We start from the raw sequence: 23,235 nt of genomic DNA, 5'->3' as shown, positions 1-23,235 counted from the left end.
CGGGGAGTTGATTCGATTATCACACTATCACGCTATCACACGACTATCATCTTAAAGAGCAAAAGACAGTAACAGGATAATTATTCTTCCTGAAGTACAAACTGTACAATGTACACTATACACATAGGTAAACCGTAGATTAAACTCCGGCGACGACGAAATAGGAACCATCCTATCCCCTCTACCCCATCCCGTGCCAGCCTATCCATCCCTTCAACTCTTACTTCCTTCCTTCTTCAGCAATCACCGGCAAACTCTCGTATAAGAGGTATACAATACATCCAACACATCGTAGGTACTTTAACACAAAAATCCCAATCCCAATCCCAAATCCCAAAGTGTTAGGGTTAGGGTTAGGGTTAGGTTTGATATACCTTTCTGTTCAATGGGACATAGGTACTGATAGGGAGCGGCGAGTCAAAAAAGATTGCGAGTGTGTTCCCAATCATATCTACCTTAGCTTTACTTAGGTACCTAGGTAGGGTAGCATTTACTCATCGTACCTTCATCACAATATGATGCGGTGACTTTCGTTGGGCATTCATTCCATGGCCAGATTCGTAGACTGGGACGCACTGCAGCCATGTCGCCATCACTATGCTTGTGCCTTCTCAAACAGCTTCTTCTGAGCCTCCCAGAGCTTCGCGAGCTTCTTGGTTTGTGCCTTCGCGACCTCCTTGCCATCAGCCTCGTGTGTCGGGATTCCTCTTTCATCGTATGCCTTGTACTTGCCAGCATACTCTCCTTGCTGAAACATGGTCGCCGGGTCAATCTTCGCCTTCTCCGCCTTTTCCGCATCAGCTTTTGCCTTCTCGGCCTGTGCTTTTGCCTTCGCAGCAGCTTTCTCTGCAGCCTTTCTCTCCTTGTCTTGCCTCTCCTCACGCAGGTTTGCTGACAATGGCCTCACAAGTGCATGCTTCTTCTCGCGATCTTCGAGGTAGATGCCCAGATCCCATAATGTTGTGTTCCGCAATTCGTCACAAGCCTCAAGATACGCCTTGGTTTCTGCATTCTTTGTGTACAGCTCGTGAAGTTTCCGCTGGAAATTGGCCAGTGCGCGAGCGTACTTCTGATCGTCGCGGTAGAAGTTATCCTTCTCGTCGAGTCGACCGAGGGACAAGATGTCGACCTCGCCGGCGATGGCCTGACTACGGACTCGATCACGTAGTTCAGACAAGGGGTAGATGAAAGCTTTGGCCTGCTCTGGTATGTCGACTCCGGACCAGCCAATCTCTCCTTGCTTGTAGTTCGCATCTAGGCCGAACATTACCAGCATTTCCGTCACCCACTTGCCGATGGCAATAGAAGTTTGGTCCGGGATGTATGCGGCCGAGTTGTATGATGTGATAAGGTCTGAAATGATGCGCATAGCAGTCGGCGTATCGAAGGAGTCGAGCAGAGCATCGTTGAATTTCACCTTTGCTTCCTCGAGCTGAGCGTCCAGCTCGGAACTAGGGGTAGACGTTCCATTGGCGCCATTGCTGTGAGTGGTCGTAGGATGAGAATGGATGTCCCGCACTTTGATGAAGAAGTTGTCAATCTTCTCCTCCCACGCCCTGCCTGCGCTCCTCATATCGTCGTCAATCTCCAGCTGGTCTTTCCACGCGCCGCGTAGAAAGATGATGCGCATTTGTCGTGGAGTGTAGTCACCCCGATCGAGGGCAGTCTTGATCGTCGTGAAATTCTTCAGACTCTTGCTCATCTTGCTGCCTGAGATGTGCAAATGCCCCATGTGCAGAAAGTAGTTCACCCACTGCTCACTCTCTGCGCCGCACTTGTGGTGGAATGCTTCTGATTGTGCCAGCTCGTTGTCGTGATGTGGGAAAGCAAGATCGATGCCGCCGGAGTGTATGTCCATCTGCTTTCCTAGGATATCAGAGGCCATGGCCGAGCACTCTATGTGCCAGCCAGGTCGGCCTTCACCCCAAGGCGATTCCCAGACTGGTTCGCCCGGCTTCGAGCCCTTCCAAAGCGCGAAATCTGAGCTGGCCTTCTTGAAGTTGGTCGTATTCGTAGCGAGTGAGCCTTCCCCATCCGCTTGCAGCTCTTGGTCGTTTCTGTTCCATGGCTGTAGTCTCGCGTATACACCCCCACTCTTTTCCCACGCTGTCGTGTCGTAGTACACCGATCCTTCGTGTTCGTAAGCATACCCATTGTCCTGTATCTGCTTGACGAAGTCCACAATCTTCTGCCCATATTCTGTCACGCGCACAAGCTTGTCCGGCGATCGTACATTCAGCCGTTCCATGTCCTCAAAGAAACGCTGCTCGTACAGCTTTGTGAGCTTTGTGAAGACATCGTGTTGTTTCCGGCCGTCGATGGTGTGGGAGTACTTGCTATCCAGATATGGCTTGAGCACTCCCGACGCTTTCGCTGCCCACACGTCTAGAGCCGGAATCTGGTCTGATGGCAAAGCCAGAACTTCCGCAGCTGACCGTACTGTGTCCAAGTGCATCTTGACCTTCGCTTCTTTATCTCCTGGCGGTCCATTGCCCTCCACCGCTTTCCCACTCAGCACGTGTCCATAAGCCTTCTTCTCATCCTGGGCGAATGTCTCTGGCTTGCTCTCCCCCAATAGCGGCAGCTGCTTGGCTACGTACGCTTCATACGCCTCTCGTGTAGTACTCCGCACCTCCTCGTCCACGGCCTCGTGCTTTGCCAGGAACTGATCCAGCAGATACCGCTTTCGTCCCTCCAAGATGATCTTGTCATCTACATCCGTGATGTTCATAACAAAGTTGACGTCAAATTTGAAGTAGTCTGACAGGATCCTCCTGATGATATCGTTCGAGACGTAGTTTCTCGCATGTCCCAAATGCGCATCATCGTAGACGGTAGGCCCACAAGCATACCAGCCAACCTTGGTGCCTGAAATGGGCACGAAAGGGTCCTTCTTTCTCGTGAGGGAGTTGTAGATGACCAGTTGAGGGAGCCCACCCTGCTCGACACTTTTCTGCGGTGCGCGCCATTCGGGTTGTGCGGTGGCCATTGTGCGGTGCCAGGTCAAGCTGGACAGTCGATATCTCGAGCAAAGTTGGTGGTGGGGCTGGCTTCGTGTTATGAAAGGTGTCGTTGCATTGGCGATGGTCCTGGTCAGCGACGAAGTTGCGATCACGGTGAGGCGACTATGCATCAAAGAAGGAAGGAGCGGGTACCTATGCGGGAGAATGACAGACAGACAGAGAAAGACAGATGGACAAAGAATGGCATGTACTTACTGTACCGAGCAGTGGATGACTCCAGCTTTCCAACACTTTAGCGCGCATATGAACAAGGCTTAGAATAGTTCTTGCTGCCGACGGAGCCCGGCCCGTGAGTGAAGCTGGGGCTGGAAATAGAAGCGAGCAGATCAGTGCGTATGCAAATGCTGGACACAACAGTCTGGGTTGGACATCATGTCGACAAGGAATCACACTGCTTTTTCCCATTCTGAGACTGTACAAGCTAGGTACTCATATATACCAATACAACGTGCCGAAACACTCATACGGCCGTCACACTGTCGCTCCTCTTACAAGGACTTCATCTTGGTCCACATCCATCGTGACACCTTGACGCCAGGAATATCAAACATTCTCGTTCCACATTCCGCCACGTAGAGCATCACTGGGAGAGACAAGACCACACAAAAAATGAAGTTGGGCTCCAAGGCATAAGGACCTCCTTCTGGGAGGAACCACCAGCTGGCGTCTTTCCACTTGTTGGTCAGGTGTCCGAAGCGGACAATGTCGTCGTCGTTAGTAGGCGATTTTACACCTGCGAGATAGAAGAGGCGATCGGACCACAGACCGATGATGGGACCGTGCACGAGATAGAGGGCGAAGGAGTGGCGACCAAGATCTGTAATATGTTAGCATTTGTTTGTTCGGGCATGTGGATGATGATCTCGGGGAGCCTTACATTGAGCTGGACCGGTCTCGAAAAGCCTCTTGACCCAGCTGATCTGACCGACCGTGACGATGATCATCCACGCAGCCCAAAAGAGCCAGAACCATCGGTACGTCGTGTTATTTCCATCTTCGTAGGGACCTGGGATCATCTTGTTCAAGTGACTCCATGGTCCGCAGTCCATCGTCTCCTCCCTCGAATGCATGTCTGAGCTCGGCTGGCTGGCAAGTAAAAGTCCTATGATGAGCATGACGTGTAAAGTAACTTGCTTCACGATGGGTCGCTTCCTAAAGAAGTTGATGATGAAATCCCAAGGCAAGCTCACTTGCACACCATTCGTATAGATCAAGTCCAGCTCGCTGGTAAGCATACCAGCAAAGAAGGCCGCGTACCAAGCTCCAGAAGCATGGATGAAGTGCGCCAGTATGCCTACTGTCAATATTATGCGCCAGCGCGTGCGCACCTGATGAACCGCAAAGAGCCACACAAATATGTTCATACTGCCGCGGAATTCCACAGGAATGGTCCAAGTATGAGCATTGTAGTACGTGAAGAGGAAGCCGGTACGGTAGTAGTACCAGAACTTGAGTTGATCTTTCCACCAAGCCCAGCATTCTGTAAATATATTGCTCTGTCGTTGTGGGAAAGCTGTAGCCAGGCCAGTAATATGCCAGAAGAAAGCCAAAGCCAGCGTAGAAAACGCCACTGGCAGGTAAAGTCGCCCGGGTCTTCGCACAATCGCCCCGTTGATCGCTTCCACAAATTCTGATTGTTTCCCTTCATGTAATAAGCTCAACAATCGTCGAGGGACCACATATCCAGATATGGTAAAGAACAAAATCACGGCAAAGTGGCCTCCGGTGAAGGGCAGTCGAAAGATAGGCCACGCCGCAATACTGGTATTATATCTCTCCCACTCGATTCCAGCTCCATAGCATAATTCCAGGTTGGGATGCGTGAAAACGCACAAGTGCATCGTGCACACTGAGAGAGCTGCGATGCCACGCAGCCCATCGAGCCATGCTGTGGTGCCGATGCGTTTCTGCGCAGCAGACAATCCTCGACGCTCAAAGATCTCTGGTTTCAGTGCATGTCCGATGGATCCGAGAATGGCCTTCCAAGAGATGCCTCGAATCGAAGCCAGTCTACCATCCGCCGGCTTCTCCTGGAACTCGCCCGTCAACAGGCCTTGGCCCTGCTCGCCAGACATGTCGGGCCTCTCTCCGCTGCCTTTTCGTGGAGGATCCGTATCAATGCTTTCGTTCTGTGATGGAGGCCGGCATACTGTTGATGAAGTAAGAATGTCCTTGGACACGTTTGCGTGCGTGGGACCTGGTTGAGGCGCAGGATTGTTGGCGCGGACCTCGGAGGTGGATGGAAAGGGCACAAGGTTTAGAGTTCGATGCTAGTTCTAGTCTCCAAGGGACTCGGTTTTGCCGCCACACAGCCAGCCTGAGGATGAAACTCGGAAAATGTGTACCCTCGGTCGTCTGTCTTGGTATACGAGATAGGAGGTAGGGCGACGAGGCAATGGCGCCGTATTGTAGAAAGGAGGCCATGTGCTCAGATGCTCTCATTTGCAACCCGCTCCCGGAACTACAATGTTCCACTAGGAGGTATGAACGGGCGGGAGCTAGAGGAAGCAAATACTTCCGGCTTGGCATCATGCGACTCAGTGATGACTCAAACACATACGAACGACCTCAAACCCTCTTGGAAGGACAGCATTCATTGCAAGAAAGAAAATCGTTTGCAGGCCGCTAATCATGAAGATGCTCAAACGACAGTTTTGCATTTCTTGCTACAGCAATAACACTTTTCAGACGAAAATTACAATCAATTAACATTACGACCACGCCGTCGCCGAAAGGGTATCTTCGCTCCTACAAAGCAATTCCAATCGTTGATTCATTCGGTCAACACCCGATACTGTCGTCCTCCACCAATACATGATGTGAGGTATATCATTGACTGTCTTCATCAGACCTTGTCCGCCTCGGCAGCAGCACCACCGGAGGCAGATGGACCTCCTTGGTCATCGGCAACAGCGTCGTGGGCTGTACCATTTCCAAGGCCATTCTTCTCGCCATGTCCTCCAGATTTGGCGATGTGGAAGTAATCCGGGTCACTATCGTAGTCACGGAGGACGAGTCCCATTCTCGCCGGGTCGATGTTCCAGTGTCCGAAGATCAGAGCGATGGAGAAGACTGGTTTGGCGATAAGGTCCAGGATACCATAGAAGACAGCCTCGCCATCTGGTGAGATGAGGTTACCACCTTCGCTGATACCCCACGCGATGGGGTAGAGCAGCCAGATGAACAATGTCAAGACACCACAAATTGTGTAGGTACGAACGACATCCGTGCCGAGATGGGCTGCGGATTTGCGTCCGTGGATGGCGAGGTTGTAAAAGATTCCGAACATGGCAGCGGTTCCAGCCGCGAAATAGCCCCACTTGTAGCTTGTGCTGACGAGTGCGCCAACCAGACCCGTGACGATCATGACTTCGTCGAGGAAGATGGTCCAGATGATTGTTGTCCAGGGAAGACCAGCAGTGAGAAGCAGGTCCATGATCAGAAGAGGCGTGGTGACAAACCTGGTCAAAGATCAGCACTATCCGCCAAGAACGTGTGTGACTACTGCCTCCTTACCAATCGATGTATCGTGCGTAGAAGATCTCGCGATTCATGCCAGCGACCTAGAACAGGAAGAAGACGATGGTAAGCGAATGTCTCTAGAAACGCGAAGCCGTCATGACGGGTCTAGTCTTGAGGCACATCGCCTTGATAGGCTCGAGCTTGATGCGACCTCGAGCAGAGGCTAGAACTACTTACCTTGGAGTCTGACCTCACGAACTCGACATCGATTGGTGTCCAACCAAGGTTGCTGCCCATACTGAAGTACGCGACGGCGGCCTGGACTTTGTCAGCAACAACACTCTTTTCAAGTTCGAAAGTCACATCCGCCTACCGTAATGTTGACAGCCGCAGTAATGTAGAAGAAGACGCGATGGGTGCGTGGTTTCATCAGAGACGAGGCGAGGACGCCCAATCCCACAGTACCCATTACCGCGCAGATCGCAAAGTAGAAGCTGGAGCCATCGTCGGTGATATGAATATCAACGGTCTTGCCATTGACGATATGTCCATTGGTATCAATGGCAGTGTTTCGCCTCAAGATGTCGGCCATGGTGTGGACTGTGGAGCTGGAGGAGTTGAAAGGATGGAGAAGAGAGGAGGATGCCGACTACTGGTATCGAGAACGGCGACGGTGGCCATGAGCTCACTAAAAGGACCTGACATTTTCCATCCATACCATCCACTATCCAGGGTGCCCCGCCAATAAACTTTACTTTTTCACTATTGACACTCTTGTCAAATCACGCTAGGAGGTAGTGGGTGCGTGCACTTTGCTGCCTCACTATCGTTCTTCGCTCTTTCAGCAACCCGACGAGCCCTGCATAAGTCCAACAGCTCAGGCTGTATCAAAAGAAGCAGCTGACCATAGTATAGCCACGAATCGTCCCCGCCAGAGTGTTTCGTGAGATCTGTAGCAACAGTGACGTCTAAGACTTCTTGAGCGATCACATGAAGTCAAAGTCCCGGAGCAGCAGCGAGCATTCCTATTGGACAAAACGCGAGTTCTCCGCACTGTCAAGCATTGAGCATGGGTACACCCATGGCAGGAGAATCCATGTTTCGCAAAACTCAAGCTCGAATTTCGTGGAGAGTTGTCCAGTTCTACTGCAAGCTCGACATGCGTGCGGATCCATCCAGCTATCGAGAGGTGCCGAATCCCTGCAACATGGTGTGATCGTCTGCAGATGCCCAAAGGGATGAAGCATTGGAGACCAGGACTGGGGGCGTTAAAACACCTCCGAAATGATCGCATCGATGAGCGTGCACAGGACAGTCAGGACTTCTGTGCTCGTCGCGCCTCGTGAGGACATCAAGGTCATTGACCATGGCTGCTCCTGGTCAGTTTCCATCGCGTTCCGTGGTGTGCGATTTGGAAATTTTTGACGAAAAATGTTCTTTTGCTACAATCCCATGATACACCAGTGATCGGTGTCACAGCATCTTGCCTTCTCTTTTTGCATAATGGACCATACCACTACGATGCAACACTCGCTTGATGGAGCGTCATCGCGAGCGTCAAGGCTCGTGATTCAGTGCATGCCAATGTGAGATGACCAATAATGATTGAACAACCATATCTTCTCCGCTCGTTCGTCAAATAAACTTGTACAAGGATGGTGTGGTAGTCGTAGCAGTACCATCGCTCGGCAGAACTGTCCAGGATGTCAGAAAGGCATAATCTGTGGGACCGAGTTTACGATATAGCCTGCCATTTTCTGGCATCCGAGCTTGAAGCTCAGTTATGCAACAGAACTGTCACGCTGGTCGCATCGATCTCATGCACTACTCTTGTGAAAAGCCAGTCCCTGGAGGGGGCTTGACCGCCTTCGTCCCAACGTCTTCGTCCACTATTACACCGGACAATAGCGCCCAAGACACTAGTGAGAGGATCTGTGCCTCTATTCACTACTATCCTTTCGAGGGGATATACAAGTGATGATTTGACCTGGAAGTGGCCCCCTGGCCAAGTCAGGAAGGAAGACCACGGTTCCTTTGCACTGCATGCCTGTGAATTAATTGGAGAGGAGTAAGAAAGCCGAGAATGGTAAGGACATCGAAGATCATTCGAGCTTGGAGTGAAGTTCGTGCCCTCGGAATGAATTGACTGGAAAAGCTGGCATCATCGCATGCATAATAGCAGTCGGGACGCCGCGCAGCTCTGCGGAGGTTGCGCATATTGGAAAGCTAAGGTACCTTAGGTGGTAAGGTAGGCATACTAGTCGGCGTCTCCTTGGCCGTAGGCACACTTACTCGATGGCCATGATCCCCGATGACGATGCGCTATCTCCGAGATCCATGATTCTTCTGCTGCTAGCATGGTCCATAGAATCGAAGTCGTGGATGGGAAACCGCGGCCTATCTCAGCCTGAACACCAGCCCTAATACAGGTCCTCGGCAGGCGGACGTCGTCTTGTTGGCCGCGAATCGTGAGAACATGTAGTCCGGGAGGTTGAGGTATCCATGGGGCCGAGAGCAGCGCAATGATGCCCGGATGTGATGTGAAGCTTCTACGCGGAAGAAAATATTTAAAGAAAAATGGCAGTTTCATGATAGACACCAAATGCCAAGCCGGCTTTTCTCATCTGCCGGCGCAGACTGCCTGCTCACTTAGAAATACCTGACATGTATGGTGCCTAGGTAAGTAGAGAAGGCATTACAATACACCATACTATCTTCCAGTTACTGATAATTATGCGCGCACGGTCGCTAGACTGCTCACATTCTGGAGTAAAGTGCTTGAGAACAGTCACAGGAAATGCTCTCCAGATTTAAATACGAGGAGCCATTGAGCACTAGGTGCGACTAGCTAGCTTGTCGAGACTACTCCAAGTACACGAAGCATCCAGACCGGCTCAGGATATTGAATCATACATAGCATTTGCTACAGTTTTTGTGGATTGTTATGTTGGTTTGGCGTCTGGTATTTTCTAGGCAGTGCCACTTTCATCGCGGACATGACCTCGTGGTTCGTGTCATTCTCGTTTTGCGAGCCCTTCTGTGTGGCCGCGGATCCTCTTTCGGTATTATAGACCATAACGCTTTTCACGTCGTCAGCTGGAGTATATCCCTCTGCGCACCTGCTCGACACTACTCAAGTGAAGTGTACACGTCCATTTCCTGGCCATTCCTCCGTCTTCTCTCGATTGGATCTTCCTTTATCTCCACGCCTGGTCCTACTGTGTGCCCTATTCTGTGATTGGGAAATACCTGATAATCAATTAGCGCTTGTCCCTCTGCCTAGATCTCCCTCGAGATATATGAACGTCCAGGCCCCAGATCTCGCACGGTTGTGAAAGGCGGTCTACTTCTCTTACACATGTAGACATACCTTCGTATTACTCCATCCCAAGCGGAACGCGGCTTCATGTGCGAACAGCTCTCCAAACCCCAGCATCAACCCGTTGACGAACGGTAGCAGTAGGTTGATTGCAGCGCCGCGTAATATACTCCAGAATGTAGGCGGTGAATAGAGAATCATGGGACTGCTCGTATCCGATATGGGGACTTCTGACGAGTCCTGGTTCGAGTGGTTGGCATCGTAATTCTCGCTGTCGGAGGGAAATGTCGTTTGCGATTCGGAGAGGTCCATGGTTGTGAGTATGATGGATTGGTATCGTTCTTGAGGGGAATCTGTCGTCCTCGAGGCGGCGATACTTGGTCGTTTGGGCGGCAGTATGCCACTAAAGTCGCTCACTATGCTTGTCGGCAGCCAATATATCCTGAGCGATCAAGACGGCGTGAGGGAGTGGAACGCTACATGTACATGTATGTACACAAGCATGACAAGCTCACTCAAAGTTGAACTAAAGTAAGGTAAGGTGTAGGTAGGTACATGTACCTTCTAGCTCCACAGTCCACGACCTAGGTAACCGCCAAGGGTTTCTCGACTGCTATGTCATACCTCACTTTCGTTGTCACCTCCCACAACTTCCTCTCTCTTGGCTACAACAACATCGCATCGCCACCATGGACGAGTCACAGCAAGAGAAGATTGCCCAGTTCGCTTCAGTGACAGGTGCTGATCCCACTGTGGTACGTCTGCGTCCAAGACCTTTCATTAACCCCTCTTACTGACGGCACAAGGCACAAACAGCGCTGGCTGCATCAGACTGGAACCTCGACGAAGCTGTGAGCTTGTTCTTTGCTGCCGGAGACGAGCAGCCATCAACAGACGAAAACGACGAGCCCTCGGCCTCAGCGCCGCCACCGGCAGAGTCCAATCCCCAGACCGCGACGTCCTCCGGCAAGCCGAAGACCAACAAGAAGTCCAAAGGTCCAGTCACCATTCGCGACTTGCAGGGAGGCGACGAAGAGGACGAAGAGGACGACAAGAAGCGCGATCTCTTTGCTGGCGGCGAGAAGAGTGGACTGGCTGTGACTGATCCGAATCAACGCAATGGACCTCGTGATCACTTTCGTAATATCATGGATCAGGCACGTCAGAACCGCGATCGGCCAGGTGGCAGTGGAGATGAGGAAGAGACGACACGAAGCAGCCACTTTATGGGACGGGCGCAGACATTGGGAGGCGATGATGCCCCCAGCAGAGTGGTTCAGGACCCCGCTGCTGCTTCTGCTGCTCGTGGCCAACCACCAGCGCCACGAGTTACGAGAACGTTGCACTTGTGGGCAGACGGCGTGAGCATTGACGATGGACCACTCCTACGATTCGACGATCCGGCCAACGAGCGCATCATGCAGGAGATCAACAATGGACGAGCACCGAAGGCACTGCTCGACGTAATGCCAGATCAGGAAGTAGATCTCAATCTGGAACCTCACAAGGGAGAGAATTACGTCGCGCCGAAGCCCAAGTACAAGCCGTTCGGTGGATCTGGCCAGCGTCTGGGCTCACCTACGCCTGGACTTACTCCTGCAACCGCTCCCGCATCAAGTGCTTCTGCCGCCGCAGCATCGTCGTCCGTTCCTAAGCCAGCAGAAATGCAGGTGGATGAGCAACAACCCACTCTCCAACTGCAGGTGCGCCTCGGTGATGGCACACGCCTCGCATCGCGCTTCAACACAACACACACAATCGGCGACGTCTATGCATTTGTCGACCGCGCATCTCCCGCATCGCAACAACGTGCCTACGTCCTCCAGACCACGTTTCCTACTCGAGAGCTTGCGGATAAGTCAGTGGTCTTGGGCGAGATTAATGACTTCAAGCGTGGTGGAGTAGTTGTACAAAAGTGGACTTAGAAAAGGGTCATGGGCAAAAAGAACTGATGCATTTTGATCGGAGTCTGGAGCGTAGGCAGACAAAAAGCCTGATCTGATACGGATCCGCCGGTCCAAAACGGGCGCTACGATACCCAGGAAGTGGATGTAGACTACACGTAACTTATGAAAAGACGTATGAATGAGACTATCTCACCCCATGTGCTTCACTCGACGGTCAGCAGAGTCACATGTAAGCGAACAGGTGATTATTTACGTGGACATCCTATCTCGCCAGATGTTAGTGACGTCTAGCACGATGTTCGAGAAGACTGGCTGAGTCTACCATGTGTCCATGAGAAGCGTCGAAGTCTAGAATCTCTCGAGCCTCGCACGTTCAATTTCTTGATAGCTGTACTCAATTGAACGTTGACGAGCCCAGCAATGTGGCGCCTCTTGTATGCTTTGCGCGCTTACACCACATGCCAGTTGTAGCGCGTGAAGAGCGCTTCGTCCCAATGCAAAGAAGCCCTTCGCAGTTTGTCCCATAATCTTTTCAGACAAAACAGCTGCAGATTCCCGCCCTTTCTCTCCCCCAAAACAAACGCCATGCTCCTGTAACCCAATCCATCTGTACATCCATTCCCAGCAGCCAACCATCGGTAGTATCTCTCTCTTCTTCCACCCCCTCAATCCTAACGCTTCTTCTTCGGTCCCCTTCTCGTTTCTGCAGTAAAGAACGAAAAAGTCAGCTCAGCAAAACCCACAATCATCCCCTTCCCCTTTCCTCCCAATCATCCCCCACAAAAAAAAACAAACTCACCATTCTTCGAATTCTTCTTCTTCGGCGCGCCCTTCCCTCTCGACTTCGCAATCTGCAAATGCTCCAACCGATCCTCCTCAAAATCATCATACAGCTCATATCCGGGATACATGCGTTTCAAATTCACAAACGTCGCCACGCGTCGAGGGTAGTAGGTTGCGAGAGCGGGGCCTCGAAGTCGTTGGCGCAAAACTTTGTTGCCGAGTCGTTGGCCGGTGGGGTTGAAGGTGGTGTTGAAGATGCGGCATTGCACTTTGAGGAGGTCGAGGATGCGGGTGCGGGGGATGAGGGACATTGTGAGATGAGGGATTTGGGGGAGGCGTTGGATGGGGGGGATGGGAGGTGGTGATGTATGGATGGTGGTATGGGTCGGGGAGTCGGGGGTGATGGGCGCCAAGCCTTTTTGGGTGGAGTGGGGCTATACCGCTATGCATCAGACTTCAACGCATCTTTTTGAAGACATCAGTCACAAAACGTAGCCGTCTATTATCTATTTGAAGCTGTTGAGACTATAGAAACCGAAAAGCTCGTGCAAACACTATAAGGAATATCTTGAGCTAGCTATCTGTATAGCCCTCGATATCGCACTACTGCCCAAGATGAGGTAGGTCTTGACGCAACCCTTCCAGAAGACGAACTCCCGGAGGCTAGGATTTCTCCACCAGAGGGTGCAAGTCGGGTGTTGCCGGAGAAGAAAAAACGACTGCATGAGGTTGGGATTCTTGGATTGGGAGCATGATTGGATAAAGAGACGGTCGATTTCTTACCTGTCTATCTCTCTTCTCTTTCTCTGTTACAGATAGCGTACTCGGAGTGTGGGAATCAAAACAAAAAGTTCGAGACTTATGGTCAGCCCATCAAGTACGAGTTTACACTTTGCAGCGTCGCACGACTGGGATTGGCGTCAGGCATAGACACCATGATCCAGCTCAAGCGCTGCTTGATGAGCGTCTTGTTGATCGAAGGCTGCACACTGTCCGTCGGCGATATCAATTTCCCATCATGATCAAAGCAGGTACATAAGAGTGCTAGTGCTGCACCAATAGCAAGATCTTTGCCAGTAGAGCAAGTGACTAGGATTTTGCTGGTCGCACTCAAGCTAATGCGGAAAGAGTCGAGCTTCGATAATTCTGTGCGAAGCATGCGGCTGCCGTTCTTACCTGCGGGCAGAGGGAGGACAATGTAGCGATCTTTCAAGTTGGTGACGAGGTCTTGGTCTGGTGTTGTCGTGCAGGCGATCACATAGTCAAACTCGTCGCATGAGCTGTTTGCAGTATCATTGCTGGAGATCCAGATTTGGGAAGTCGGCTTGACCAACACTGGCCTGTTGGCAGGACCAACTGTGTCTGCAGATGCCATGAGCTCCTTGATGAGGAGTGGTAGATCGTCCTCTGATGCCGCAAGCAAAGCCTCGCTGTGCCGCCAAAAAGATACGGAATCTAGTCCGCAGGACCATGCTTCCGGGTCGTCTGCAGCTCCTTGCACGTAGTCGGATGTTGCAGAGGTCTCGTTGCTAGTCTGGTTCGAGGCAGTGCACAGTACAATCAAGTTAGCGGTCGCGTCTTTGGACAGGTCCTCGGGAAGTGCATCACCAGGTCGTTGCCAGCACACTTGCATTGGCTTCCCCTTCAGCTTCGCCCTCAGGCCGTCTAAATCCAGGTCGAGGCGTGTCAATCCGTGCAGACACTCGTCAATTCGCGACTCGATCTGCGCATGCTCGCTCTCCCCAACGACATCTAGTGGCGTTCTCAACTCGCCCGGTTCTTGGTCTTCCACGAACAGCAGTCGATTCAGGACAGCGACCCATATCGGGATGGTTTTGGACAGCGCATCAGGCATACTCTTGCCTCGGCGCGTCGAGTCGACAATCACCACACCGCCATGCTGCTCCAGACAGTCCAGCACTTGCAGGTTTAATCTCCTGAGCGAGAGTGTCCATTGCCCAAAATGGCCATCGGTGGACTTGAAGTAAGCACTTCCCGCTTTCCTCGAGGGAGGGATGTACCAGCTCCCACACCGTTCGTTGGCCACCAAAGGCAGATGATACGCGTCCGAGACGGCACAAACAAAGATGGAGTCTTGCTTGATCGATTTGAGGCGGTTCTTGATGCTGAGATTGGCCTTTTTGAGCTCGCCGAGTGTGTCACGCAGAACATGCGATGCGGAAGAGAAGATGATGTCCGACTGTTGGAGAGGCGCCGGCATGCTGATGGCCCAGTCGAGTGAGAATGCGTTGTTCGTGGTGAGAAGCAAATTTTGGAGACGATAACGAAAAGGGTTTGCTGGTTCACTGGTTCATTGGTTACCTCGGAAGCGGCCAAAACGTAACCTCAACCCGTGAAGTCGTAAACCCCCAAAATTCTTTGTTTCCATGCGTTTGTATAAATTTGCTACACATTTGTGGACATGTATATATACCAGGTAATATCGGGATCTCCGGTATTCTGATTATTACAGAAGTTTATACTTTAAAGTTTAGGGTTCCCGGGTCCGGTTGTGGCCTGCCGCCTCTTGCTGATTACGAGAAGGGTTTACCGGCTACTGACCGGGGCTGGTCTCAGGGTCTGTATAACTGAGGTCGATGTCTTTTCTTTATCGAGTCCACTTTCTCGTCCACTTCTCTTCCTCCTCGACAGAAGCTGTGCGGCTGCTATATCCTCCCCATGAGCTCATCGACCTCTGCTCGGATGATCTCGCTCCCAGAAGGCCAGCCGGAGACTAGAATTGGAGAAGTGCCAAGCCAAAGACAGATCGCGCCGTGTCGAGCCAACTGAGGCACCAACTAACAACCACCACTGCAATAACAACAACACCAACACCCACAACACCACGATGAAACGGCAAAATCGACCGACATGCTACACTTCAAGTTCCACGATCTGACGCCCTTCCAGGCCAAGTCGGCAGCCATCAAGCGACCCCGTGAGATTACCGAGTTCTCGTTTGACGACAAGCATGTCTGCTTTCCACTCGACGACAGGAGCTTGAGATACTACTATCCGCCGTTCTTCCACCTCCCTGGTGATCGGGCTCAGAATAGAATCGATCTCTCAAAAGGATATGAATCCTTCGAAAAATACAACGACCAGCCCAACCTTCACCTCAATCCTCTCCTCGACACCATCCGGCACCATGAACAGAAGACGGGCACCAGACTGGACGCGGACATAATCACCTGGCGTGGCATGATGACCAAGGTAGAGTTACATCGACCGGGCATCAAGGGGTGGTCTCATCCATGTCTTCAGCAGATGACTGATTTCCGCAGATATTGACTGCGCCCTTCGACGAGTACGGCGAATTTGAAATGAACGCAACAGTCTACCAGGTGACTATCCACTCCATGTTGACTCTCGTTAATCGCTGACACGCGCTGTTAGGGCACCATCTACATCGAAGAGAACCAGTCTGCGAAAGAAGCTCAGACCAAAGTCGAGGATAGCCAGCAGAGAGCACGGCGAGCAATGTTTGACCCCGACCAAATGTCATTCTGGGGTTCGTATTTCGACTGTACCAGACACATGGGTCCACTCGCTAATGTCGTGACCAGGCTACAAATTCGAAACGCTGTCCACCTTGCCACGACCACTAGCCGAGTGCTCACGAGAGGAAGTCGAAAACCGCGAGAACGAGATCGTCAACAATTATGCCCAATACTGCTCGGTAGTACGCACAGGCATCGGCAACCACACCATCGTGATCGGAGGCGAAGTAGACGCCGTGGAGGGCTGCAAACCAGACAACCCGGACGACCCGATCCCCTATGTCGAACTGAAGACCTCGGCCAGCTTTCGCGCCAGCGACCATCGCGCAGCCAGTAAATTTGAACGCAAAATGTGCCGCTTCTGGGCCCAGTCCTTCTTGCTCGGTGTCCCCAAAATCATCATTGGATTCCGCACCGTACACGGCCATCTGGAGCGTCTCGAAGAGTGGAAAACCTTGGACATTCCCACATTTGTCCAGCGACAGGGACTGCGGACGTGGAACGGTAATACATGCATCAATTTTGCTGCTGCATTTTTGGATTTTCTCCGAGAGCACGTCAGGGGCAATGGTACGTGGACTATTGAGCGGCGCAAGGGCGCCCAAGAGATCTCGCTGCATAAGATCAGTGAGGAATACTCTCGGGAAATTGTGCCGCCCGTGTTTTACGAGCATAGAGAGCAGCAGCAGCAGCAGCAGCAGCAAAAAGAAGAAGAAGAAGGGCTTTCATAGAAAATTATGAAGTGTGTTTGTTGCTTGTCCTTCCCTTCTACGCCCCTAACCAACCCATACAAGTAACCCTCCCAACCCTACACGTCCCACCATCCCCATCTGACCGATGACATCTGATATACTTTATGATCATAAGAAATCCGCATAGCGAACATATTTCTTTTTCAAAAAAGAACTACCTATAAAACGGCATAATACTTTTTGTTATTATTGTAGCTGATGATTCAAAGAAAGATACTTATTAGGAGGTAGGGGTAGAGGTAGAGGTAGAGTTGATCTACCTTGCTATTAGGAGGAGGAGGAGGAGGAGGAAGTAAACAAGAAATCAGTAGCACGCAATGGAACAAAAACTAGGTATATAGTAGTTATATAAGTCTACTAAGATTAGGATTTGTAAGCTAGCTAGACGCAATGATATATCTAGATCATGGAAGTAGGTAAGGTAGTCCAAGGCGTCTGCGAAAATAGCGCAAAGTGAGGACAAACAGACGAGCGAGATTTCCATGTGGACAAAAGAAAATGAAAAAGAAAAGTAAAAAGAAAAAGAAAAGTAAAAAGAAAAAGAAAAGTAAAAAGAAAAAGAAAAGTAAAAAGAAAAAGAAAAGAAAAAGAAAGTCCTTCACAACCAAGGCAAAATTTGATGTATTTTTTCTCAATAAAAAACAAGTAAGAAAGAAAGACATCATACGACTGCGAGGGGGGATATCAAAACATCTTCATATCAAGGTATCAAGGTATCATCATATCATATCATATTCTATCCACCACCAACCAACCAACCCCTTCCATTCCTCCCCCCTTCCCCCTCTCTCCTCTATCGCAAAAAAGAAAAAACAACAAATCTCTTTAAAAAAACTTATCCGCAACTCTTCTCCAAGCGGGCCACGCGGCACGCTTCGCCTTGAGAGCCTGAAACGTCTCATAATCGAGTTCACGACGACCGGAATCGACATCGATTTCCGAAACTTTTCTCCAACCTTCGCGCTTCCAGAACCATCCGATGGCGTAGAAGAGAATGACGACGAAGAAGGCGAGGTAGGATTGGAAGAAGGCTTCGGCTCCTGCGCCACCTCCTGTGTCGACGGCGTCGGCGATGGCGACGTAGGCCTTTTGGGGGTGTTAGTTTTAGTCTTTTTTTTTCTTTTGTTGTACAGGGGCGATGAAGTGGTTGAGGGATTTTGGAGAAAAAAAAGCTTACCTGAGCGATCAAGACGAGAATGACAAGAATGAAACCGAGCCAAGAACCGTAGACGCCAAAGACAGCGCGGAAAGGCAATTCCTCGAGAGAGTGGCCGTGATATGCCCAAGCTTGACGGAATCGGATATGTGCGAGACAGATGCTGCCCCACGTAAACAGTGCAGCGAGACCAGACAGCGCGAGAAGCCAGTCAAAGACAACAGTACCGGCAGCAGCTTCGCTCACGTAGGCAATCGGGCCAAACATGATAATGGTAATGGTGGAGACGAGAGGACGGCCCGCACGATCAATGTATGCGAAACATTTGGGTGCGTAGCCCTGTTCGGCGAGAGCGGTCAGAGTACGCGAGCCTCCATAAACTCCAGAGAGACCGATGGAGACGACGGCGAGGAGAATGACGACGTTGACGAACGTGCCAAAGGCGGGGATTCCTGCGTCTTCGGCGACGATTACGAAGGGAGAGGCGGAAACATCAATCAGACCGGCGCCGAGAAGTCTGTCGTCGTTGTGTTCCACTAGAAGACCGACGAAGAGGAGACCGAGGATGTAGAAGAGGGTGATACGCCAAAAGACCTGCTTGATGGCGCTGGGGAGAGCCTTTTGGGGGTTTGCAGACTCTGCTGCTGCGAGACCGACCAGTTCAGTACCGGAAAAGGAGAAAGCGGCCGTCACGAAAACGGCGCACACGCCTCTGAATCCATTTGCAAAGGCACCAGGGTTGTACCAGGTGCGAGCTCCCCAGTATTCGCTGAATTTGCCATTGCTGGGACCGCCACCGCAGGTGAAGATGACACCCATGATCATGAAAATGATGACGGTGGAGAGCTTCAGCAGCGACACCCAGAACTCCTCTTCCGCATAACCCAGCACACCGAAGATGGAGATGACGATGATGGCTACCCAGAAAACCGTTATCCAGACTGAGACGTTGACGTCTAATCCAAAGTAATTCACTGTAAGTCCTGCAACCACTAATTCCAGAGGCAATACAATCGCCCATTGAAATACGTAATTCCAACCCATCGCGAAACCCCACGCGGGATCAATAAAGCGGACGGAGTATGTGTAGAAACCACCGGAAATCGGGTAGAGGTATGCGAGTTCACCGAGAGCGTGTACGACGTTGAAGATCATCTGTGTAAGCCGTTTATTAGCCGAGATAGAGAGCCATATTTATATCATATCGATGCAGACTGTTGTTCTGCTGAGAGAAAAGTCCAACTTACAACACCGATAATGCTGAAACCAATGAGAAGAGCAGCAGGACCTCCCGTGCTCAAGGCACCACCAGATCCGACGAAGAGACCTGCTCCAATGGAGCCACCAATGGCAATCATGTTCAAATGTCTAGCCTTCATGGTCTTGTTCAACTGATTGTGCTTGTCACCGCCCGTGCGACGCTGGAACGACTCCGCCGTTACCCCCAGGCGGGTCAGGAACCTTTCCTCATGCTGCTCGCTGTAGATTTCCTCTCCCTCTTGGCTCGAGCTGGAGTGGATTTCGCCATTGTAGCCCTTTTCGCCCGCAGGATCCAGAGGCACTGGATCGGGCATGGCGGTGGTATTCATCAGTGAGGGAAGGGAGGGCGGGATGGAGGAAGGCGAGGGGAGGGGAGGGGGGAGGGCGAGGGCGAGGGGCGTGATAAAGGTGATGGAGGAGGCGACGGAAAAAGATTTTCTACAATAAGAGCCATATGCTCTTGGTACTTATACCATATACTTTGATACTACCTGAGCTTTTTCTCTCTCTTGTCCCAAGCGACCACCACCACTACCACTACCACCACCACACCTGCGCAATGTATCATCCCATCCCTCGCCCACGGGCCCGAGCACCGACAAGGTTGTGGTCGCGTGGCCAAGTGGTGGCTACGAGCATTCTTCTTGGCGGCCAAGGCTGGGCAGCGTACGCTTTCTTCGCCCGTTGAGACACCAGGAAGCATGGCGAACCAATGCGCGCCAGATGATACTTATCTTTACTTATCGCCTTCCGGTTCTGGGCATCTGTTTGGGATGCACGTCCGCGCCTGTTACAATGGGAAGGATCACATCAGAGGGGAGCATGGTCCTTCTGGCGTCTTGGTCTTTTCTGGCGTCGTATTTTGCGGCTGCTTTCGCTTCCTACGGAGGTATGTAACATTTCATTCCTCCTGGGGAGATCCCATCACAGAGGACAGTAAGTAGGGAGGGGGCGGGGATCACGCGTGTGTGAGCGGACATTATTACCTAAGGAAGATGATGGATGTCGAGGCTGAGGTACATGCAACATATAGGCCGAAGAAGCAGAAGAAGAAGCAGAAGAAGGATGAAGGGATCGTGTGGAGAAGGAAGAAGAAGATGCAGATCTGGAGAGAGAAAAGCCAGAATTAAACCTTGCCAGGGCCTAGTCCGGCTCGGCGATCAATTCACCTTCCCCTTCTTCTCGCCTTCCCGCCTTCCCTTCCCCTTCCTTTCGCCTTCTATGCAGCCTGCGAACTCGAACCTCGCACTCGAAACCTTGGAGGAAGACGCTATCGAGTCGGCTGACCTGTCATCACATCTATTCCCCCCCTTTTTTTCCCTTCCCGTGATCCAGCAAAGACAACCATTCAGTCCACTGTCCATCCCATCTTTTGCCCTAGCTGCCTCTTTGCCTGTCCTCCATGTCCGCTCCATCCGACAGTCGTGCATATACATCCTTGCTCTCGGATACTTCTCAGAGAGATTGAAGCGCGAAACCCGCGCCGTACGATTACCAAACACCAGATTATCAGACTCTCCCGACGCAATGGAAAGGATGCAATAGTTGGATTTTGGTCTAGACTACTACAGAGTACCAAGGAGCCTCCTGATATCGACTACCTCCTAGCTATGTGATCCGCACTTAGGGAGGGGGCGGGGGACGGAAGGTCCTTGTTAATGCCAAGCCCGTCGGTCTTGATTACTATGGCCACATGTGGCGCGCTTGTGAAAGGTACTGTAGGTAAGCTGACGTGAAGTTTATACTGTGCCGTTCGGACTCGCCCGTATTGATCCAGTGTCTACATACCTCCTACCTCCGATGGAAAGATAGGCAGAATTTCGGTGACACCGAAATTTGAGAGAGAGCCTCGGTTGTGGCTGGTCATCATGTCATGTGCCGTGCGAAGCTACCGATGTTGTTGTTGTTTACAGAGGCGGAATGTAGCATTATGCTCTGCGTATGGATACTCGAATGAACTCGGGGTCACCGACGTGTCAGCCTCATGATACTAATGATCCGGCGCTATTACATTTAGGCAGCGAAACTGCTCTCATTAATACCTAGGGAGAGTCGCAAGCTGATTTGGGTGAGTAGTCTGCCGCGCACTCTCGAGCGCTCTGCGCTTTGCGCTTCATTGCGTTGTATCGTAATTCTCAGAAACGTTTATAGAAGCGTACAGCTAACAGTCGTTCGCACAACACCCTTGTAGCCGGATCCTCTTAATACTTGGAGCATTCGTTTTGGTATGCTCGCCTTCGCAGCCCTAGCAGGGTAAAAGGCATCGCGCCACCTTGTGCCGACGGCACCCGGTACGCATCGAGCTCCAACGCGCCGTATGTGCGAGAAGCTTGACAAAAAGCTTGAGGCTGTTTGATGTAGTCAAAACAGAATCTCGGGGAGATGCAGTTGCTAACCGTTGGCCAGGTAAGGAAGTGAGGAGATCAAGGGACGGTCGGCAAGTTGTACTGTCGAGTGAGAATGCTTGTGCGTCGTTTATACGGTCCTAGAAGGTAGGTTTGTGTATGCGGTGTGCCCATACAGACTACAGTAGTCGGCTTCTACATGAAGCCTAGCCAAGAAGTCTGGATCTCTCGGTGATAGCTTCCTGCTCACTCTGGCTCGACAAATCAGGTTTCAAGTCCATCCAAGCACGCAGCTTACTGCCCAGCCCAGGTCTTCGCCATTCACGCTCCTCATAAAACGGTCCTTCTTTGGGTTTCAGCTCCGTGCCAGAGACCACTCCAGAGCCGAAAAAGGGATTGAGGGTTTTCAACAGCCACCCCAGTGCTATCAGAACAATGAGTGCCCCAATCGTGGCGAAGATTGTGACAATGATGCTGAGAAGTGTGGTGGTAGAGCAGCCACAACCAAGTGCTTTCGTGCGAAGCTCCCACTTTTCGGCGGCCAAGGGGCAGATGTTCTTGTCTGATACTGGTTGTGTGAGAGAGGATGCCGGAACACAGGTCGATGAGAATGGACACCAGCCGCAGCCATGTTTGTCGTGCGTACACGAGTGACAGTCTTGTCTACGCCAGCAGGAAGCTGCACGATCGGTGGTGGTCACGTTCGACGCTATTTCGGTCATTGTCGTGAAGGATGCTCGCGAGTCCATCGTGATGCTAAAATCTCGGAATATGTGTCGAATGGGAAATATCGCGGGAAGATGTTCAAGTGAAGGATGTGGTAGAAACCAGGATGTCGGTCATCGTCGTCACCAAAGCTCCAAACCTTGGACTTGGTACCCTGGGTAGCCTGGTTTCGCCCCGCGAACCGGCACGGACCGGTGCGCGCCCAGGTCTCTGGAGGCTCGCCAACTAACGGATACCAGGTATCAAACATGGAACTGACGATATCAAATGACATTCCTCGATATTTGATAGTAGCGATGCACAATGGAGCAATGGATTGACAAGGCACTATCTGCGCTATAGAAGATTTAGCTTCCACTGCGTAGAGATCACCCTGTGTATCCTTCTAGATGTTGGCGGACCGGAGCATACTATCTATCATGAAGGTCTCGACAGCTGCTGCGTCTCTTTCAGGGCGGAAGAAGTTGACAATGTCTCCCTGCTATGGAACTGGAAGTCTCGATTAAGCCGAGATGTGTACGACAATCCTAGCTTGGATTCTCTATAAGTTTGTCATCGAGCCGACTCCAGCCCTTGAGATTGCCAGCAGAGGAGCTGTGAGCCCACACATTGTTTCCGGAGACAAGTCATTGCCCGTAGTCTATAGCGTCATAAGAGGACATGAAATTCCAAGGTAGGCATGCTGATGCCTACCTAAGGCTGAACAGCTTGTTCAGTACGTAGTGCCTTGCAGCTCAACATGATAAAACACTGCCCAAATGATAATGTTATCCGCAGAGGCAGCCCAGCAATTAGACATCGCGCTATCTGGATATCAGAAAACTTCAGTTCCTTGCCAAATATGATATACCAGCTCAGGTCTGACACGCGAACAGACTCGAGAGTCTCCTTCTTTGCAGTCGTGCCGTCTGTGTGTATGGCTCCTACATTCTCTGGAAAGGCCGGTATCAATCGGTTGACATAGGAGTGTGAACGGAGAGCTTCGTGGCCTGTCTGTCCATG

General features: G+C 51.4%; 11 protein-coding genes across 11 annotated transcripts; 3 read left to right on the top strand and 8 right to left on the bottom strand.

Annotated features, from left to right (window-relative positions):
* Nucleotides 1-227: 227 nt before the first annotated feature.
* On the bottom strand, nucleotides 228-3,095 carry SEPMUDRAFT_150001 (cysteinyl-tRNA synthetase). Its single transcript, XM_016905903.1, has one exon. It carries the CDS (start codon nucleotides 2,987-2,989, stop codon nucleotides 596-598), a length of 2,394 nt encoding a protein of 797 aa, XP_016760429.1. The 5' UTR covers nucleotides 2,990-3,095; the 3' UTR covers nucleotides 228-595.
* A 310-nt stretch (nucleotides 3,096-3,405) lies between these two features.
* On the bottom strand, nucleotides 3,406-5,236 carry SEPMUDRAFT_150000 (uncharacterized protein). Its single transcript, XM_016905902.1, has 2 exons — nucleotides 3,901-5,236; nucleotides 3,406-3,840 (listed from the first exon to the last, which is right to left on the bottom strand). Exons 1-2 carry the CDS (start codon nucleotides 5,096-5,098, stop codon nucleotides 3,512-3,514), a joined length of 1,527 nt encoding a protein of 508 aa, XP_016760428.1. The 5' UTR covers nucleotides 5,099-5,236; the 3' UTR covers nucleotides 3,406-3,511.
* Nucleotides 5,237-5,650: 414 nt separating this feature from the next.
* Nucleotides 5,651-7,481, bottom strand: SEPMUDRAFT_149999 (archaerhodopsin-2 precursor). Its single transcript, XM_016905901.1, has 4 exons — nucleotides 6,859-7,481; nucleotides 6,723-6,803; nucleotides 6,540-6,586; nucleotides 5,651-6,484 (listed from the first exon to the last, which is right to left on the bottom strand). Exons 1-4 carry the CDS (start codon nucleotides 7,075-7,077, stop codon nucleotides 5,869-5,871), a joined length of 963 nt encoding a protein of 320 aa, XP_016760427.1. The 5' UTR covers nucleotides 7,078-7,481; the 3' UTR covers nucleotides 5,651-5,868.
* Nucleotides 7,482-7,735: 254 nt separating this feature from the next.
* On the top strand, nucleotides 7,736-8,343 carry SEPMUDRAFT_149997 (uncharacterized protein; the record flags this gene model as incomplete). The annotated part of the gene is made up of 1 exon (XM_016905900.1): nucleotides 7,736-8,343. A coding segment is annotated over exon 1 (153 nt), but the record flags the coding sequence as incomplete, so codon positions are not given.
* Nucleotides 8,344-9,415: 1,072 nt separating this feature from the next.
* On the bottom strand, nucleotides 9,416-10,255 carry SEPMUDRAFT_149996 (TOM13-domain-containing protein). The gene is made up of 2 exons (XM_016905899.1): nucleotides 9,856-10,255; nucleotides 9,416-9,734 (listed from the first exon to the last, which is right to left on the bottom strand). The coding sequence occupies exons 1-2, from the start codon at nucleotides 10,114-10,116 to the stop codon at nucleotides 9,615-9,617; spliced, it is 381 nt and encodes a 126-aa protein (XP_016760425.1). The 5' UTR covers nucleotides 10,117-10,255; the 3' UTR covers nucleotides 9,416-9,614.
* A 185-nt stretch (nucleotides 10,256-10,440) lies between these two features.
* SEPMUDRAFT_149995 (SEP-domain-containing protein) lies at nucleotides 10,441-12,824 on the top strand. Its single transcript, XM_016905898.1, has 3 exons — nucleotides 10,441-10,559; nucleotides 10,611-12,414; nucleotides 12,511-12,824. The coding sequence occupies exons 1-2, from the start codon at nucleotides 10,494-10,496 to the stop codon at nucleotides 11,727-11,729; spliced, it is 1,185 nt and encodes a 394-aa protein (XP_016760423.1). The 5' UTR covers nucleotides 10,441-10,493; the 3' UTR covers nucleotides 11,730-12,414; nucleotides 12,511-12,824.
* SEPMUDRAFT_142451 (mitochondral 37S ribosomal protein S27) lies at nucleotides 12,383-12,805 on the bottom strand (the record flags this gene model as incomplete). Its single annotated transcript, XM_016903001.1, has 2 exons — nucleotides 12,383-12,414; nucleotides 12,511-12,805. 2 exons carry the CDS (start codon nucleotides 12,803-12,805, stop codon nucleotides 12,383-12,385), a joined length of 327 nt encoding a protein of 108 aa, XP_016760424.1.
* Nucleotides 12,825-13,414: 590 nt separating the features above from the next.
* Nucleotides 13,415-14,715, bottom strand: SEPMUDRAFT_134180 (initiator tRNA phosphoribosyl transferase; the record flags this gene model as incomplete). Its single annotated transcript, XM_016902616.1, has 2 exons — nucleotides 13,415-13,476; nucleotides 13,551-14,715. The coding sequence occupies 2 exons, from the start codon at nucleotides 14,713-14,715 to the stop codon at nucleotides 13,415-13,417; spliced, it is 1,227 nt and encodes a 408-aa protein (XP_016760422.1).
* Nucleotides 14,716-15,168: 453 nt separating this feature from the next.
* On the top strand, nucleotides 15,169-16,725 carry SEPMUDRAFT_68074 (protein rai1; the record flags this gene model as incomplete). The annotated part of the gene is made up of 4 exons (XM_016909809.1): nucleotides 15,169-15,707; nucleotides 15,779-15,838; nucleotides 15,891-16,005; nucleotides 16,061-16,725. The coding sequence occupies exons 1-4, from the start codon at nucleotides 15,366-15,368 to the stop codon at nucleotides 16,723-16,725; spliced, it is 1,182 nt and encodes a 393-aa protein (XP_016760421.1). The 5' UTR covers nucleotides 15,169-15,365.
* A 701-nt stretch (nucleotides 16,726-17,426) lies between these two features.
* SEPMUDRAFT_88025 (uncharacterized protein) lies at nucleotides 17,427-19,562 on the bottom strand. The gene is made up of 3 exons (XM_016910460.1): nucleotides 19,150-19,562; nucleotides 17,924-19,057; nucleotides 17,427-17,832 (listed from the first exon to the last, which is right to left on the bottom strand). The coding sequence occupies exons 1-3, from the start codon at nucleotides 19,489-19,491 to the stop codon at nucleotides 17,572-17,574; spliced, it is 1,737 nt and encodes a 578-aa protein (XP_016760420.1). The 5' UTR covers nucleotides 19,492-19,562; the 3' UTR covers nucleotides 17,427-17,571.
* Nucleotides 19,563-21,228: 1,666 nt separating this feature from the next.
* Nucleotides 21,229-22,316, bottom strand: SEPMUDRAFT_149993 (uncharacterized protein). The gene has a single exon (XM_016905897.1). The coding sequence runs from the start codon at nucleotides 22,254-22,256 to the stop codon at nucleotides 21,714-21,716; it is 543 nt and encodes a 180-aa protein (XP_016760419.1). The 5' UTR covers nucleotides 22,257-22,316; the 3' UTR covers nucleotides 21,229-21,713.
* Between the last annotated feature and the right edge of the window lie 919 nt (nucleotides 22,317-23,235).

This window comes from Sphaerulina musiva, assembly GCF_000320565.1.
Source record: "Sphaerulina musiva SO2202 unplaced genomic scaffold SEPMUscaffold_6, whole genome shotgun sequence".
Lineage (NCBI taxonomy): Eukaryota > Fungi > Ascomycota > Dothideomycetes > Mycosphaerellales > Mycosphaerellaceae > Sphaerulina > Sphaerulina musiva.
The sequence above is the reverse complement of the archived record's forward strand: the minus strand, read 5'-3'. Positions and strand labels throughout refer to the sequence as shown.

Coding starts and splice junctions, on each gene's coding strand:
- SEPMUDRAFT_150000 (XM_016905902.1), bottom strand. CDS start 5,098: ATGTCTGGCGAGCAGGGCCAAGGCCTGTTGACGGGCGAGTTCCAGGAG. Junction 3,841..3,900: donor CGAGACCGGTCCAGCTCAAT/GTAAGGCTCCCC, acceptor AACATATTACAG/ATCTTGGTCGCCACTCCTTC.
- SEPMUDRAFT_150001 (XM_016905903.1), bottom strand. CDS start 2,989: ATGGCCACCGCACAACCCGAATGGCGCGCACCGCAGAAAAGTGTCGAG.
- SEPMUDRAFT_149996 (XM_016905899.1), bottom strand. CDS start 10,116: ATGGACCTCTCCGAATCGCAAACGACATTTCCCTCCGACAGCGAGAAT. Junction 9,735..9,855: donor TGGGATGGAGTAATACGAAG/GTATGTCTACAT, acceptor ATTGATTATCAG/GTATTTCCCAATCACAGAAT.
- SEPMUDRAFT_149999 (XM_016905901.1), bottom strand. CDS start 7,077: ATGGCCGACATCTTGAGGCGAAACACTGCCATTGATACCAATGGACAT. Junction 6,587..6,722: donor TCGTGAGGTCAGACTCCAAG/GTAAGTAGTTCT, acceptor TTCCTGTTCTAG/GTCGCTGGCATGAATCGCGA. Junction 6,485..6,539: donor TACGCACGATACATCGATTG/GTAAGGAGGCAG, acceptor ATCTTTGACCAG/GTTTGTCACCACGCCTCTTC.
- SEPMUDRAFT_88025 (XM_016910460.1), bottom strand. CDS start 19,491: ATGAATACCACCGCCATGCCCGATCCAGTGCCTCTGGATCCTGCGGGC. Junction 19,058..19,149: donor GTTTCAGCATTATCGGTGTT/GTAAGTTGGACT, acceptor CGGCTTACACAG/ATGATCTTCAACGTCGTACA. Junction 17,833..17,923: donor TTCTCGTCTTGATCGCTCAG/GTAAGCTTTTTT, acceptor CACCCCCAAAAG/GCCTACGTCGCCATCGCCGA.
- SEPMUDRAFT_149993 (XM_016905897.1), bottom strand. CDS start 22,256: ATGGACTCGCGAGCATCCTTCACGACAATGACCGAAATAGCGTCGAAC.
- SEPMUDRAFT_149995 (XM_016905898.1), top strand. CDS start 10,494: ATGGACGAGTCACAGCAAGAGAAGATTGCCCAGTTCGCTTCAGTGACA. Junction 10,560..10,610: donor CAGGTGCTGATCCCACTGTG/GTACGTCTGCGT, acceptor TGACGGCACAAG/GCACAAACAGCGCTGGCTGC.